Below are 17,052 nucleotides of genomic sequence, written 5' to 3' on the forward strand. Positions count from 1 at the left end.
GCTTTTTAACTTTTTCACACACAAACAGCCGTGGTGCTTTCTCTGGCACGAGGGATGAGAGAGGTTATTAACACAGCCTTCTACTTTCAAGCTACCCTTGAAAGCGGTGTTAATTTTATGTGATGAAGCACAACCTTTTTCTCGTCCCACCAGTACGTGAGCACCAGTCGGCAAACAATACGGTGGAATAGTTCAGCCTCCCTATTGTGCTGTAAAATGTAACTTATTCCACCAACAAAACAATAAAATAGAAATATTTCGCGCGTTTAAAGGTTTTTATTATGACGCTTTTCCCTCTAAAATAGCTACCAACCCTCTTTCAGGCGAGCATTTACATTTAGAGTTTCCTATAATAGCTACCAGTCCTCTCTTAGGACGAGCATTTACATTGTAGGAGCTTCCTATAATAGCTACCAGTCCTCTCTTAGAACGAGCGTTTACTTGTAGGAGCAGCGTCAACTCTTATTCGAATTTTTCGCAAGATGTGGGTGAGTGTTAAATATTCACCTGATTTATTTCGTGGTTGTTTAGGTCTGCTCCATCAACCCCCAACGTCGTGGACCACTTTATAAGAACGCTGGCCAGAAATCGAATTATAGCGTCTCTGGTCTTTATCCTCTGCCTGGAGAGGAGCTGTCGACAGACTTCAGCGCGGGCTTCTCACGACGTCAGGACTTGATGAAGGTTTCCTAGTGGAGCATGAAAAAGAAAATAATCAATGTCCACTCCGGCTCGGAGGACCATTAAAAATGATAAGAGACAATATTATCAAGTAATCAGGTATAATGAAATAACACTCAGACACTTGTAACAGTTCAACGTGCACGGGTGGGAGCTCAAGTGAGGCCCACACCCTGGAGCAGTTTTCTGGCTTTATTTATACACAGCATGAAACATACAAGAAAGGAAGTAACATTCCCTAGCCAAACAGGCAGGTGTGAGATCTCGGAACTTATGTTCAAAAAAGGTTATGTTCTTACAAGGTCATTTCTTACTCTTTGGGTGGCGGTTTCCTGTGAGATAATGTGAGAGCAAAACAAGTCTTTTTAAGGCAAAGTGTAGACAGTTGTGCAAGTGGTTAAGTAAAAACAGAAATATGAACACTCTTAGCTTTAGTATATCAGCAATAATGATTAATAAAATGTCTTAATAATAAAAATCTTCTAACACTTCCAAAGTTATTCAGAACTTCTAAGGGACTGTTTGGGATACTACTATGTGTCACATATTGTGAGTAGAATAAACCAAAGATTAGAATACAATGTGCTCAGGTTTCCTTAGGTAATAGGGGCGGGTGCAGATCAGAAGAACAGGAAATGTTTCATAAGTTTGTTTTGTAAGGATGACTTGGTCAACCCTTGTTTAAAGGACAGTTGTGGACTTTTATTCTCAAAGCATTTAATGTGACCTTAAAGCTCTCAACCTCTGAATGCCAAATGAGTTGGATTAGCTATAATTCCTGGTGTGCAACTGTGTAAAGTAAGGACTTTATTGACAGTGGGGGTTTGCCTGTCATAAAATGAGGAGTACAAGTTGCCTCGGTAAGATAAACAGTAAGCCGCAGTTACAAGCCAGGCGAGGACAGTCCCCCTGTAGCATCTCCAGTTGAAAAGATGGTGTCTCAAACTGATGGTTCACAATCCTTTTATTAAACAGCCGTGTATGTGAACACACTGTAAGAGCTACAGCATACAGGACCATTTGTAACTCAAACAGTGTGTTACCTTTAACCTTTTCCTTTTTCATTAATAACAAATTAATTATCTTTACCTTACATAACATATAACAGTGAAACTTGTAAATCATTGCAATCGTTACCAACCTTGTTCCCTCATCAACCAGGTGCTAAGGAACCACTTGCAACTCAGAATTGCACCTTAATAGCCGTTTTTTCCTCGTTCCCGTTCCTTAACTTTCTCTCTGTGCATTAAAAATCTCACGCTTCTACTGTATAATTTACACCGCTTGATTTATCGCACCTTGTGGCTCTATAACTTTCAAAGTAAAAGCATCAGCTGGGTCCAAGCTGCAACAAAATAATAGCCACTCATAAACCAATTTAACCAACAATAGAATTAGTGGAAAACTACTGAAGAGGGGTGACACAGGGCGGCCCCCCCACTTACTCTATATAGGTGTGTGTAAAAGGAAAGATCCTCAGATCCACTTGATGCTTGCTGTGACTGCATGTAGTGTGATCTCCCAGTGTGCATTGGTAATAAAGCTTTGATGAAAAATACTCCAGCCTCATCTGACCCTTCTTCTCCACCTGGGATATCAAACGGATCGGTGAGGTCAAGAAAAAGTAAACCTCAACAGTAGCTTTGTTTATGTTCAGCTGGGAAGTTCACCTCCTTGCTGCTTATTTTAAAGTTAGTGTTTAGCGTTGGTCATGATCACAGCAGACCCGAAGACATGAACATGCCTTGCAGCATCCTTTATTAAGACTTTCACGGTTCTCTTACAAATATTTGGCTGCAGTTTCCCAGCTGCCAGCCACACACCAACAACAACCTCTCAGGACCCAGTACAATACTTAGGTCGGCAGTGCATATTTGCAGATGCCGTGTAAGTGCATCCGCCTTCCCTGCATATCACCGCAGACCACGCCCCACCACATACCTCCATAGGCCGACTGAGGTCGGGGAGCAATCTGGCCGAACCTACTCCCCTCCCCCCGTGAGCGGGAGAGGGAATCTGCCTGTCAATCCTTGAATATCCTTGAATGCTTTAAAAATAAACAAGAATTCAGAAAGAAAAGAAAAACAAAACAAGAAATGACAAAAAAGAAAAGAAAACGGAGATTATACTATATGAAGTAAATATATAAAGTTTGCATGCTGAATTCAATTTAAAGTGTACATTGATTCTTTTTAATGCTTTTCCTTATTTCTTTTCCACAAACATGTAATTCCACAGCTGAGATGTTGCTTAACCTTAAAAATGTTATATTTACACCAATCACCAACAGCTTTAAAATGGAGAGCACCACACCCTGTGTGTAACAGTAGGAAAAACACATCACCAAAGAGCTTTCAGCTTTGAAATATTACTTCTGCACTGACATCACTTGACAAATATAGATTTTAAGGAATTCTGAACTTCTGTATTAACTGTTGAGTAATTTTTTCGCAGCAGGTGGCCAAACGCTTAGAAGTAAAGGCATACAGGAGTGGATTCACGGCACTATTTACAAATGTTACTGATCCAAGTATGCGCCAGCTGTCTTCAAAAATCTTCTGCAGGTTCTCATCATTTGAGTAAATAGCTGCCACACACAGCACAGTTACGGTACGATATGGGATCCACAAGACAACAGAAGTCACAATAATGCTGGTAATCAGTCTGGTGGTCCGTGGATTGTTGAACAAGGGGGCCTGATTTACTTTTCTGTAGAGACTGATGTATGAAAAAACAATGGCAAACAGTGACACAGTTCCTACAAGAGTCTCTGTCAACACCACAGCCATCCTCTGCCCCTTGTAGGCGTACTGACTACTGCATGTTAAATGGTGCAGTTCTTCCACCGGCTGTTGAAAGACTAAAGCAGGAGTGGACAGGATGATCACAACCAGCCAGAGTGGAACCAGCAGCTTCCACACTTTAACCTCATGTAACCTCCTCTCAAGGTACACTGCCTGAAGGTATCGCTGGACACTCAGCACAGTCAAAGTCAGCAGGCTGCTAAAAACGCTGCAATAAATAAAGTACATTATGAGTTTGCAAGAAACCAGGCCTAAAGTCCAGCTATTGAGGAAAGAGTAAATCAGTACTGGTGTGGTAAGCGTGCAGAGCAGGTCTGAAACAGCCAGGTTCAGCATCAAACTTTGACTCAGACTGGACATGTTCTTCCAGTTTGGCTTGAGAATGATGACAGCGATGTTTCCAGGGAATCCCAGCAGGAAGCAGATGGACAGCACCACCGCACCAAGTGCACCACTGGACCAGAAAGAATGAGGTAAATATCCAGGAGTGGAGGAAATGTTCAAGGTAATCACAGTAGAGTGGAGTTGTGCCATGCTGCAGGTTTGCTAACAATGTCACGCACCGAGCAAGAGATGATGATAAATGTGCAGTCAAATGAGTGAAACAGAAACTAATAACAAAGACACTGTGACGCCGATGCAAATGACAAAAAAACCAAAAAGCCAAATTAAATATGACATTTGCATTTAGTGCAGGATTTTACATGTCATGCCACTTTCTTATTCTTTGGAAACAACAATTTTCTTACGCTCTTTGCAGTCAGTTTGACATGATTATACTCAAGAAAATGACAATATGAAACTAAGACAATGGCATCTCCATATGATGATAACATGAAATTAAAACCACTGGAGCAGATCATAAATAAACCTTGAGGCGAGATTATTTTGCAAACTGTTGTTCACACAAAAATGTGCTCAATAAAACTGCATCAAACCCTTCTTGCAAATTCTTTAGGTATTAATGCATGTAGTACACATCCTTTACTATTCAAATGGAGTTTATGCAAAAGATCAACAAGAAGATCTGTAATCACTCATCTTGCTGCTTTCCTGGATGTTCGGCTGCTTTTCTGTTCTTTTAATGACTACCACTTTTCCACACTCAATCTCAATACTGAAATCATTACTCTAGTCCGATCATCTGGTTTCAGTTGTTGCTGTCAGTCATTCTCCTTTTCAGAATCCCTTTCCATTTAACAACCTCCTTCCCTTCTCCACCTTAGACACCTCAGCCAGAGCTCCATCCAGCCTCAGTCATCTTCACCACCACCGGTGTCTGTGGGGGTCCTGTCCTAAATCCTATTACTGCATGGATTCTGTTCTTCCATGATGGGTCATCGGAGTCTAATTGCCAAGTACATTAGTTGTTCTTTCACTATGAATCACGTTCAGTTCTTTCAAGTGATTTTTCCTTTTTGAAAGGACACATGCATCAGATGAATGAGAGGTGAAGAGCCTGTGTATTCATTTAACTACACCTTGGTGTGGCAGGAGACCAGTTGACTAAGATCTGATTTAGACTGATGGCTTTATTGTTTTAAGGCTCAGGATCTGTGTCCACATTGTTTAAATTGCAGTCTGAAGCAGTGGGGTCACTAAAACTAAATTTATGATGCTGATTCAGAATCAGAGAAACTTTATTAATTCCAGAAGAATATTGAGTAATTCACCCCTGTTTGACTTTTTTGTATTGGTTGTGGATGTCTATGAGGATCCTAAATGCAGTACCAATGAGTCCACTGAGCCCAAAAAGTGATGGAACCAGTCATCTGAACTGGATTTTTAAAAATCCATAGTAATAACAAAGTTAAATTTGAGTTTTTAAGACTTTTATTTTTATTTTAACTTTTGTTGTTTGTTTGTTTTTTCATTTTTTTGCTGGTAGTAATGTTGTATATGTTTGTGAAACTTTGGATTAATTCCAGATTTACAAATTAAATTACAACCATAAATATAAAAATTGACTAAAGCCAGAAAAAAGGTTGTGTTGTTGAATAATTTAAACAATGAGATGTTAAAAGGAACACACATCATTTTAATTATGAAAAAAGTGTGCCATCTGCTGGTCACTTAACTCTTGGCCTCACTGTAAAATGCAGACAGTGGTATTTCACCCAATCACTTTGCCATGATAATATATACTCAGCACGTCTCTGTAGAGACGGATGTATGCAAAAACAATGACATAAAATGACCCAAATCCTATCGGGAACCCTGTCAACAGCAAAGCCATACTCCGGCCCTTTGAGCAATAGTGAGATTTGCAGCATGTTATTGCTCATCTTTTACCAGGAGAAACACTAAAAGGACAGGAGCTACATTGCCAACTTTTAGGCCTTGAATGTCCAGCTGTAAAGGAAAGAGTAAAACCACACTTGAATAGCAAGCAGCATGCATAGCAGGTCTGACACAGCCAGGAAGCAGGTAGACTTTACCGCTGTGGGAGGAGATGTTGAGTTGTTCCTTGCTGCAAGCCAGATGGCAGTGTTGTACACGGAACGACTGATAGTGATAAATGTGCACTCAGGTAAATGGTAAATGGACTGGTTCTTATATAGCGCTTTTCTACTCATCTGAGCACTCAAAGCGCTTTACACAACTTGTGCATTCACCCATTCAGACCCATTCGCACAAGCACATCTTTCTAAGTGCTTTTATAGCTAACATTCACACACATTCATACTCCGATGGATGCATCGGAGAGCAATTTGGGGTTAGTATCTTGCCCAAGGATATTTGGCATGCAGACTAGGGGAAGCCAGGAATCGAACCACCAACCTTCCAATCAGTAGATGACCTGCTCTACCACCTGAGCTACAGCCACCCCATACTCAGGTGAACAAGATGTAGTCGAATAGGAACAAATAAAAAGGAAACTTTAATGCTGAACATTTGCCTTCATGGTTTCAGGATTTTTGCACAGCTCTTTCCATGAATCTTTATTTTTAATTTGAAGATTCCTACAGAACACCAGTGTAAGAACACCTGGAAGTAGAAATCAAACACTTATTTTTATACTCAAATATTTATGGCTATATTTATTGGATATTTTCTACTTTTTAAGCACTTTGAGACACATGGAACTAACATGAGGACATCTCCATCAGAGACAATTTTGAGGCAGACAAAATTTTATGTTTATGTTTTGAATATGTTTATTTTGTTTGCATGTGAGAACGTTTTGAATTTTGCATTTTTGTAACACAACATATTTGAATGTTTTTCAGTGCTAACATACAAGAAATGTTATAATGTTAGTGTTTTTTTATGAATGTAGATGACTGCACATATACTGCACTCAATGATATCTAGATTAAGATTTTATATTTTCCTACAGTTGAATTGTTTTAACCATCACACCATATAAGCTCATACAAAAAAGTTTGGCTTTAACCAAAAATTAACCAAAACTGTAAAATATTAGAACTTTGACAATAAAAGTTCTAACTTCTATGTACAGTTGCTTGCACAATGAAAAAGTCCAGTCTTTATTTTTGGGTAGTGTGGCGGAGGGCCTCTTGGTTGTCCCTGTTGAGCATCTACATTAAGTGTCATATCTGAGTCATCATACTCAGATGTGTGACCTCTGTAATAAGGAAAAATCCATAAAACATTGGTTCTGGGAATCCTGACGCCTCTAGTACTGGTTTGTCCATAAGTGCTGTAGTCTCTTCTGTGGGAGTTTTCCATACATTCAATGTATTTCGATGGAAGGTAAACTGCCAACTCTCTATGTCTGTACAAGAGAGAGGTGGCACTTGCACCAAAACCACATTCAGCTCAGCACCCCAGTAAGTACAAAGCTACCCCCCCTTCCCTCTCCCTGCTGATAGCAGTGACAATGCTATAACTAAGAGAAAAAACAACAATCCTTGGATATAGAATGCTTTAAAAAGAAACAAGAATTGAGAAAAAAGAAAACCAAAACAAGAAAAGAAAAGAATCCGTCATTCTGTATTTCCATAAAAACTAATGTGCAAAAAAAGCAAAAAAAGAAAGAGAAAAGATTATACCATAAATTAAGGTAATAATTGATTGCCTATAATGGTGTTTCATTTAATATGTACATTGATTATTTTTAGTGTTTAGTGTTTCCATAATTCTTTTCCACAAAGATGTATTTCCTCTGTCTGAGGACCAGCTGTAATCAGCACACAGATGATTTGAGGCAGGATGTTGCTTAACCTCAAAGTTTATCGTTACACCAGCAATCACCAACAGCTGTCTGTGATAGAGTGGACGGCACACTGTGTGTATCAATGGGATAGAGGAGGATTTTTCTGACTTAATTTCCCAATCAGCTTTTGTCATTGAGTTGCATCTCCAGCAGTGAGATCTGTGGACATAGTTTGGGAAAATCTGAACTTCTGTATGAAAAGTTCAGCAGCTTTGTGGCACAGGCTGGACAAACGATTAGAAGTAAAGGCATACAGGAGTGGATTCAGGGCACTGTTTACAAATATTATTGCTGCAACAGTGCGCCTAATGTTGTCACAAAATTTCAGCAGGCCCTCGTTCTTTAGGGAAATCGCTGCCATGCTAATTACATTAATGACAAGATATGGCGCCCACAGGACAACCAAGGTCACAGTGATGCTGGTAATCAGTCTGGTGGTCTGTGGATTGTTGAAAAGTACTGCCCGACTCACTTTTCTGTACAGATTGATGTATGAAAAAACAATAACAGAAAGCGACACAAATCCTACAAGAGTCTCTGACATCACCACAGCCATCCTCTGGCCCTCGAAGGAGTATTGATTACTGCATGTTGTCCATCGCTGATCTTCAGATAACTGTCGAAAGACTAAAGCAGGAGTGGACAGGATCATTGAAGCCAGCCAGAGCGGAAGCAGCAGCATCTTTGCTCTTACCCTATTTAAACTCCTCTGCAGGTGAACGACCTGAAGGTATCGCTGGACACTCAGCACAGTTAAAGTCAGCAGACTGGCATAAAGACTGCAATACACAAAATATGTTATGATTTTGCAGCCCACCAGCCTAAAGGTCCACCCATAGAGGTATGAGTAAATCCATAGTGGAAGGGTAACCAAGCAGAGCAGATCTGACACAGCCAGACTCAGCATCAAACTTTGACTCAAACTGGACATGTTCTCCCAGTTTGGCTTGAGAATGATCACAGCAATGTTTCCAGGGAATCCCATCAGGAAGCAGATGGACATCACTACTGCAGGAACCAGACCGCTGGAGTCCAAGGAAGGATGAGGTGAATCTCCAGGAGAGGAAGAGATGTTAGAAGTAACCATGGTGGAGTTGAATTGTGCCATGCTGCAAACTTGCTGACTGTTGTGCACTGAACAAGTGATGATGATGATAAATGTGCAGCCACATGAACAAGTCGTTACTTTTGGTGAAGGCAAAGAGGAACTTATAACAAGGATACTGTGATGATGATCCAAACATTTGCATTGATGGTTTCAGGATTTTTGCATGACTCTTTCAATAAATCTTTGCATTTATTTCCATTTATTCAGAGAGCACCAGTGTAAGAACATCTAGAAACATAAATTAAACTTTATCACTTTGATGTCATCAAATTGTAGATTTTCTACAATTTGAACCATTAAACATCATAGAAGCCTAGAAATGTGGGTGCACAGCTACGTTTTTATTTTATTTTTTATTTTTTTATTTTTTTTTACAATGAGGACAGCATTTAGTGGGAGCTGTGGATGTGTTTATTTTATTTCCAGCTGGGCATTTCTGGATTTTTGCATTTTTGTATCCAAGCATATTTGCATGTCTTTCGCTAACTTTCACATGAGCTTTTTTTAGACATAGAGTGGAAAATGAAACCACATCAAATGTTTTTTCCACCCACAAACCATCATAAGATTTTTTTGTTGTTGTTGTTGTGTTTTTTAACTGTCATGGTCCTGAGTCTGACGACTCAGTTTTTTGTGTTTGCTTCTGGCCGGGCAATAACATGAGTGAGGCACAAGCTCATTATTAGCTCATTCCCTCTCTTATCCTGTTCATCTTAGTCTTGTCTCTGTCTGTTCTTCCTACCATCCCCTATATGTAGTCTGTCATGTCCCCATGCTTGTTTATCTTTTGTCTATGCCAAGTTTGTGTGTCTTAGCATAAACACTCACTGTTTACTAGAGACAAAGACCATATCTATAATCACACTCTTGGTTATCTGAATCTCCAAAGACTGTTATTTCTCCTGAGCTAATCCCTCCACTAATCTTAACCCCAGGGTGAGAGCAGCCAGGCCAGGTTCCAGCCAGTCCCTGAACCTTTCCTTGTTCCTAGGGTGAGGCTGTCCGATACCCAGCTTGTCCCTGCAACTCTCAAGGTGAGATCAGTTGGGGTCTATTCTGTCCATACACTCGTCCCTCTTCCTAGGGTGAAGGTAAAAAAAAAAAAGACCCAGGAGGTGAGATGGTGGTTTATCAACTTTGCTCAGTGGCAAAGACATCTGATGATTTGATGTATCAGAACTGTTATGTGCACGCCGGTGTACCAGGTGTTTACATCTGAGTCAGACAGGAAGCAGGACATGCATGCAGTAAAGGGAAGTTGCAGAAGAGGGTGGCTGGGGTGTTTTCAAGCCATAGGTGGAAATTGAGGAGCGTGAGCAGAAGGACTTAAATGATGCAGTGAGATTCACACCTATAAAATATCCCAAGATCTGCCACTGGATCCTTGAAGTCTTTGTAAATATGTCTGAACATTGTGAGATTATTATTTATCTTATGCCACGTTATACCCCTAATTAAATACTGTGAAATCATTATGTAGTTTTAGTTTGCATTATTCTCCTGACGTAGAAGAAGGTGATAACTAGTACAGTTATTAAACTGATTTGTATTACATTAGATTGCCGATTTATGGTGAATGAATGATGTTGTTTTATGATGCATGCTACTGCTACGTTATAAGAAATATCATTTTCAGAATCTGTCTGATTTGAAAAGAACAGAACATACTGCACAGGAAGCCAAGGTTATAACTTAGGCTCACTGAGAGAGAGAAAGAATGTGGATGTTTAGGTTTTATGACTGTGGAGGGGGGCTGAAGGTATAAGAATGTGAGAAACACTCAGACACAACGAGATCAGGCGCGCTCATCTCCCCTCCGGATGGTTTATCCTCAAAAGTGTTGTATGGAATAATGAGAATTGTATGGAATAAAATGATTGTTGATTGAGCATTTATACACCGAGTGTTGTCCTTCCTTCAGCCCAAAGATCAAAGAACTGAGAATTTAACAACATACAAAGCAGTGGGTTTGTGGGAGGCAAAGACCTGGTGTGACTTTGCAAGAAAGATTTTTGAAGCTGGACAGCCGTCACGGTCCTGGGTCTGTGACCCAGTGTTTTGTGTTGTTTATTATTAGTCTTTGCTTTTGTGTTATTTAGAGTTCTTAGTCTTTTGGTTTCTCTCTTTGTCTCACCTGGCAGGCGTATCCACTTGTCAAGCCCGCGTCTTTGTGTTATGTTTCCTGTTTTACTTTGACAGTCTGCATCCTATGTTAATGTTTTCAGTTTTGCTTCCCCTTGTTCGTGTCATGTTTGATTACTCCCAGCTGTGCTCTACTCCTTTGTCTCGTTCCCTCGTTATCCCACTGCGTATTTAAGCCCTGTGTTTTCCGATCTCCTTATTCCATGGTGTGTGTTCTGCCTGTTTAAGTTAGGCTACATTCACACTGCAGGTGAAAGCGCATCAAATCTGACTTTTTTGACCATATGCGACCCATATCAGATCATGGTATGACAGTTTGAACAGCACAAATCCGATATTTACAAATCCGACTTTGGCCACCTTTGTATGTGGTACTGAATCCGATACATATCTGATGTTTTAGAAAGCGACTGCTGTTTGAATGGTCATGTCGCATTAAATCCGTCTTTTATGTCACTGGCACAAGACAGACACCAATTATCAGTGCCGGAGAAGACAAACGAGAAAGTATGGTGGTGGAAACTGGAGACGGAGTGAGTCAATGGACAGAAAGTGAGGTTTTGGACTAGTTTAGCATATGGGGAGACAATTCTATTCAAGCTAAACTTGAATAACTAGCTCTGTAGCCGCCATTTTTACATCCGTAAATAGCACGCGTTGTGTGTGACGACGTCTTTTGCGCATGCCGGCCACTTTGAGGGCCGTGAACCGTTCACACTAGAGCGTGTTTGCTGTCATATTTTATTTCTAGTGTGAACAACCAGACAAAAAAAATCGGATTTGATCAAAAAATCGGAATTGAGCATTAAGACCTGCAGTGTGAACGTAGCCTTAGTTTCTGTTTTTTGCCCTCCCGCAATAAAAGCTGAGTTTTGCGTTTGCCTCCTGGAGTCTGCATTTTGGGTCCTCCATTCCTGTCTGCTGCACACAGTCCATGACAACAGCAGAATTTATTTACAGATTTACTGTAAATAAGAAGACTGAGGTAAGGTAATTATTTTGTAGATTTATACATATAACACAACGAAAAAAAAAAGAAAATCAAGTTGTTTTAAAATGTGAACATGATTGAATGTAATGTTTTTTGATACAAGAATGTGTGGAAGAAAAAAAGAACATGGCTAAAAGAAATAAAAAATGGTGTAAAATTCTGGAGGAAGACCCTGCAGAAAATGACTTTTGAGAAAGTCATTAATGGACACAGAAGTACCTTTTCAAAAAAAATAAGGGGAATTCATTTCTGCTGCAATATTGTTTTCTTAGGTAAGACATAATCAGTCAGTTGTTTTGTTTTTTGTTTTGGCTCATATTACCATGAAGTATCAAAGCCTCTACTGCAATCTAGTGGTAAAGCATAATATTGCTATACAAGAGGCCAAAAGCAGCGAAACCAGATGATATTTTAAGCTGAAGAGTAAATACGCTAGAATAACAATTCTTCAACACGTCATGGGGCATTTCAGTGAAAGAACAATGCAGAGCTTTGTTGAGATTTTCCAGTGAATACAATCACAGAGGCGGTGAAAGAATTGAAGTGAGTGAAGCTTTCAAAAGTAAAAATACATTTCTCTAAAACCTTTTCTGAAGGAAGAACAGAACACACACAGGTACTCTGTAACTGTGCCAGATATAGTTGTACCTTTACAGGTTTTAGCTAAACAGTTGAGAAATGTGTATAATATGATGCACTGTAAAAAAACAAAAACAAAACTGTGCAACAGTACATAAAGCAATGCAAAATTAGTTCCACTTTAACCAATTACAACAGGGAAGTGATGTTAGTCTTATTTACTGCATCAGTATTAATAATCTCATAATATACAGAGTTGCAGGAGACAATTTAACTACTTTTTGTGTCGTTTCTACATTTAATGCATTTCTACATATTATATTACTTACATATGGTATTTGGGAAATTTACTTTATTATTGAGTGTTGTGGAAGTTTTCCATTTAAATAAAGCTGCAGACAAGCGGTGAGCGGTAGCTAACATTATTTAATCACAAACAAAGAACAGAAAACCCAAGCTTGGTGGATAGCCTGCATGACCACGGGGCCGACGGTCAGCAGTCTCTTCCTGAGCCTAGCATGGCTCCCAGTTAAATACCTTCTCCAGGAACAAAAGGCAGTACACAGCTGTTTCACACCTTAAGGTTCACACTCCCTTGCTACTTCCCAGAGTCATCGAAGAGACAAAAGATTCTTCCTGTGGAGTTGTCTGCTTCCCCCCAACTTCCTTACCAGACCCCCACCATCTGTCTAACTGCATGAGTGTGAGACATGCTAAAATCCAGTGGCACCAAGGCATTATACAATAAAATAATGTGATTGATACATAAATAAAAGAAATTCCTATACATTGAGTAAGGTCAATCTCTAGTTAGCCAGCTGATCTCATCAAATCCTCGGGAACATAGATAAGCACAAACACATCATCAGAACTGGCAAACATTTCTCTAAGAAATATTAAAACTATTACAGAACATTTTCAGCTATAGTGAAGTCATTTTTCATTGTGTTCCCACTCTTACCAGGAAGAACACACAGCTGCTTCCTCTAATGTAATGGGTATTTTAATTCTTTCAACATTTGTCTGCTTCCTTGTCAACAAACATGTATTTTCACATTTAGAGCTTAAACCAAAAACTCATTGTGACAAATAGAGAGCACCACAACCTACATGTAACAGCAGGAGAGAAATCACTTGACCAAAAGATGCCTTTTCCAATGTCACAAGGGGAAAATTAATTCAGATTTGGGGAATTTCTGAACTTCTGTATTAAGTGTTCAGCAAATTTTTGGCGCAGAGTTGTCAAACGGATTGAAGTGAAGGCGTACAGGAGTGGATTCACTGCACTATTTATAAATGTTAGTGCTCCAACAATGCTCCAGCTGTCTTCACAAAACTTCAGCAGTCCCTTGTTTTTCAAGGAAATAGCTGCCACACCCAACACATTTATAGAAAGATATGGCATCCACAGGACAACAGAGGTCACAATTATCCTGGTAATTAGTCTGGTGGTCTGTGGATTGTTGAAAAACGCTGCCCGATTCACCTTTCTGCAGAGACGGATGTATGTAAACATTATGACAGAAAGTGAAAGAAATACTACAAGAGTCTCTGTCAACACCACAGCCAACCTCTGGCCATCAGAAGAGTGTTTATTTTTGCATTTTGTCCACTGTCGTTGTTCTACCAGCTTTCGAACTACCAACTCAGGAGTGGACAGGATCATTGCAGCCAGCCAGAGTGGAACCAGCAGCTTCCATGCTTCAACCTGATTTAAACTCCTCTGCAGGTGAACGACCTGAAGGTAACGCTGGACACTCAGCAGAGTCACAGTCAGCAGGCTGACATAAATGGTGCAATACACAAAGTATGTAATGAGTTTGCAAGATGCCTCACCTATCATCCAGCTATTGAGGAAAGAGTAAATCCACACTGGAATGGTAAGCATGCAGAGCAGGTCTGACACAGCCAGACTAAGCATCAAACTCTGGGTCAGACTGGACATGTTCTCCCAGTCTGGCTTGAGAATGATGACAGCGATGTTTCCAGGGAATCCCAGCAGGAAGCAGATGGACAGCACAACTGTAGGAGCCATGCCTGTGGACCAGGAGGTGATGGGTGAATATCCAGGAGTGGAGGAAAAGTTAAGGGTGTTCACTGTGGCGGTGAGTTGTGCCATGCTTCAAGCTTGCTGACAATATTGTGCACTAAGCACGTTATTATAATAGATGTACCATCAGGTGAACAAGTTGTTCTCATTTGATGCTGTCAAAGGGGAACTAATAAGAAAGAAACTGTCGTGTTGACGTAAACACCTGCTGTCATTGTTTTCAGGATTTTACATGCCTTCTGTATGCATTCTGTCAACACCCAAACTTGATTCATAGTCCATATCTCTTAAGCTTGAGCATACGCTTTCATATTTAGGAGTTCATGCTATACAATTGGAGATTTTGCCATTTTTTTCCAGCACTGACACATTTAAAAAAGGGAGAAATAATAATATCATATAATAAATCAAAATAAAGGCTGACAACACGAGGCAAACAATAAAATCCCCGTCTGATAGTGATGGGCCACAGTATTTTGAGGCTTTGAAGTATGTGTCAAGAAATCCAGGAAGTCCTTTATCAAGTGTGTATTGAGGCTCGCTTGCAAATGAGAAGTGTACGGACTAACGCGTTATTAAGTAACGTGTTACAGTAACTACGTTATTATTATGGTAACGAGCATGGTAACTAGTTATTATGCCAAAATCAGGAACGCGTTAGTCGTTACTGGGATTTAGATAGGGTCGTTATTCGTTACTTCTTGTGGTGGCTATCGCGGAGCTTCCACAGATTCAGTAACATTAGCAAGTGGTGGAGGCCAGCAGGTGAATGAGGGTCAGGAGGACTGAACTTCAGGTAAGAAGTTATGACCTGATGTCTATCTGGGTCAGATAAAAAACAAGTTTAGGTGGAGTTTATTTTCGTTATAAAATATGCTGATTATTTTTTCCTTTCTATTGGTCGGTGGCACAGTGCACTTGTGGCAAGTAAGCAAGCTAGAAGACTAGCAATCTCGCTGGGTATCCAGTTATGGAAGCAACACATTAACAAGAGAATTCTGAGTAAAACCAAAGTTACTTTCCCTAGTAACTAGTTACTTTGAAAGTAATGAGTAACTTGAAGTAACTGAGTTACTTTTGATAGAACTAACTAGCAGTGTTGGTCAAGTTATTTGAAAAAAGTAATCAGTAACTAATTACTGATTACTTCCCCCAAAAAGTAATCCCATTACTTTACTGATTACTTATTTTCAAAAGTAATTAATTACTTAGTTACTTTTTTATAAACACAATTTACAACTTGAATAGGTGATAAATCGATAAAAATCTTTTTCTACATAATCCATCATACAAAATGTAATCAAATGGAAAAGTCCCTTTTTAAAACTTGTTTTATTAGTTTTAATCTTTTAACTTTATGCATCAAGCAAAAATTTAATTAAATTTTATATGCAACATTCTCTGACTGGAAGAAATTTGTTTAATATTTAAACCTATTTTCTGCACATTCCAGCACATAAAATAAAATACTTTTTGTGTTTACACTCACTCTTTCAAATAGATGCAAGTAAAACACAGCAGAAAATAAATAAAGTCAAAGACTCAGCGGTCCTTTTGCTCTATTTTCACCTGTAAAGCAGGAGTAGGGTAGGCGGAGGTATACCCTGGTGCAGGTGTGCCGCAGCGGTCAGTTGAAGAATCCGCGAGTTTCTCTGTGAATTTCCCATTACGTGGTAGTGCACTCGGTGCTTGCTTGCAAGTTTAGGGGGTTTCTTTCACTGTAAAAAGAAGTTTTCTTCCCACGCACATGGACGCTAATGTTTTTGTTACTTTTTATGGAATCAAACTCAAAGTAAGGTCAGTACTTCCAAGCTTTAAATGCTGCACGCTCATACTCTCTCCCGCACTCGATATATGATCCATTGTTGATCTGCACACAGCTGTTGTCACAAACGTCGCACTTGCTTACGTCACTGTCATGAGACATTCTCGCAAAAAAAATCACGGTTTTAGTAATGCAGTAACGCAGCGTTACTTTCATAATATTCAGAGGAGAGTGGGCTTGCTAGCAAAGTTAATGACTGAGGTAATGTTAGTGGTTTCAGTTTTTTAGCTGCTTGTACCCAGTAGTTAGGATTCAGTACACATGCCTCTTTAAATTTAGACAGATGTATCTATTCTAATGTGTCCTTCACTCATACAGACTTGTTATTGTTTCTTTCAGTAGATTCATTATGACTTGTTGGTGTCAAGTCAAACTTACCTTACTTACCAAAAAGGTAAATTTCAACCACAAGCATTTTAAGGATGTTCAGAAATTACACATCTCAATGCTGTGGTGTGCTACACCTGGTTACACTTAACTACTACTTTGGTGAAGGAATAACGTATCTATCTATCTATCTATCTATCTATCTATCTATCTATCTATCTATATAACAATCTATTAAGCATTATTAGGATATTATCAAGCGATTAATTCATCATTTAAATAGCATTACCCCTCGTTGGTATCCTACTTATAAATGCCCATATTTTATTATGACTATTATAACGACTATGGTTTTTACTAGCAGT

At 39.4% G+C, this 17,052-nt stretch overlaps 3 protein-coding genes across 3 annotated transcripts; all 3 read right to left on the bottom strand.

Annotated features, from left to right (window-relative positions):
• Nucleotides 1-2,808: 2,808 nt before the first annotated feature.
• On the bottom strand, nucleotides 2,809-4,899 carry LOC146501457 (C-C chemokine receptor type 8-like). The gene has a single exon (XM_085133497.1). The coding sequence runs from the start codon at nucleotides 4,017-4,019 to the stop codon at nucleotides 3,087-3,089; it is 933 nt and encodes a 310-aa protein (XP_084989623.1). The 5' UTR covers nucleotides 4,020-4,899; the 3' UTR covers nucleotides 2,809-3,086.
• Nucleotides 4,900-6,323: 1,424 nt separating this feature from the next.
• On the bottom strand, nucleotides 6,324-9,087 carry LOC146501458 (leukotriene B4 receptor 1-like). Its single transcript, XM_085131799.1, has one exon. It carries the CDS (start codon nucleotides 8,771-8,773, stop codon nucleotides 7,796-7,798), a length of 978 nt encoding a protein of 325 aa, XP_084987925.1. The 5' UTR covers nucleotides 8,774-9,087; the 3' UTR covers nucleotides 6,324-7,795.
• Nucleotides 9,088-12,018: 2,931 nt separating this feature from the next.
• Nucleotides 12,019-15,303, bottom strand: LOC146501459 (C-C chemokine receptor type 8-like). The gene has a single exon (XM_085131800.1). The coding sequence runs from the start codon at nucleotides 14,602-14,604 to the stop codon at nucleotides 13,660-13,662; it is 945 nt and encodes a 314-aa protein (XP_084987926.1). The 5' UTR covers nucleotides 14,605-15,303; the 3' UTR covers nucleotides 12,019-13,659.
• Nucleotides 15,304-17,052: the final 1,749 nt, after the last annotated feature.

The sequence above is a fragment of the Neolamprologus multifasciatus genome, chromosome 15 (assembly GCF_963576455.1).
Source record: "Neolamprologus multifasciatus chromosome 15, fNeoMul1.2, whole genome shotgun sequence".
Taxonomy (NCBI): Eukaryota; Metazoa; Chordata; class Actinopteri; order Cichliformes; family Cichlidae; genus Neolamprologus; species Neolamprologus multifasciatus.

Bases quoted from the DNA above. Each gene is read 5' to 3' on its own strand.
- LOC146501459 (XM_085131800.1), bottom strand. From the start codon at position 14,604: ATGGCACAACTCACCGCCACAGTGAACACCCTTAACTTTTCCTCCACT.
- LOC146501458 (XM_085131799.1), bottom strand. From the start codon at position 8,773: ATGGCACAATTCAACTCCACCATGGTTACTTCTAACATCTCTTCCTCT.
- LOC146501457 (XM_085133497.1), bottom strand. From the start codon at position 4,019: ATGGCACAACTCCACTCTACTGTGATTACCTTGAACATTTCCTCCACT.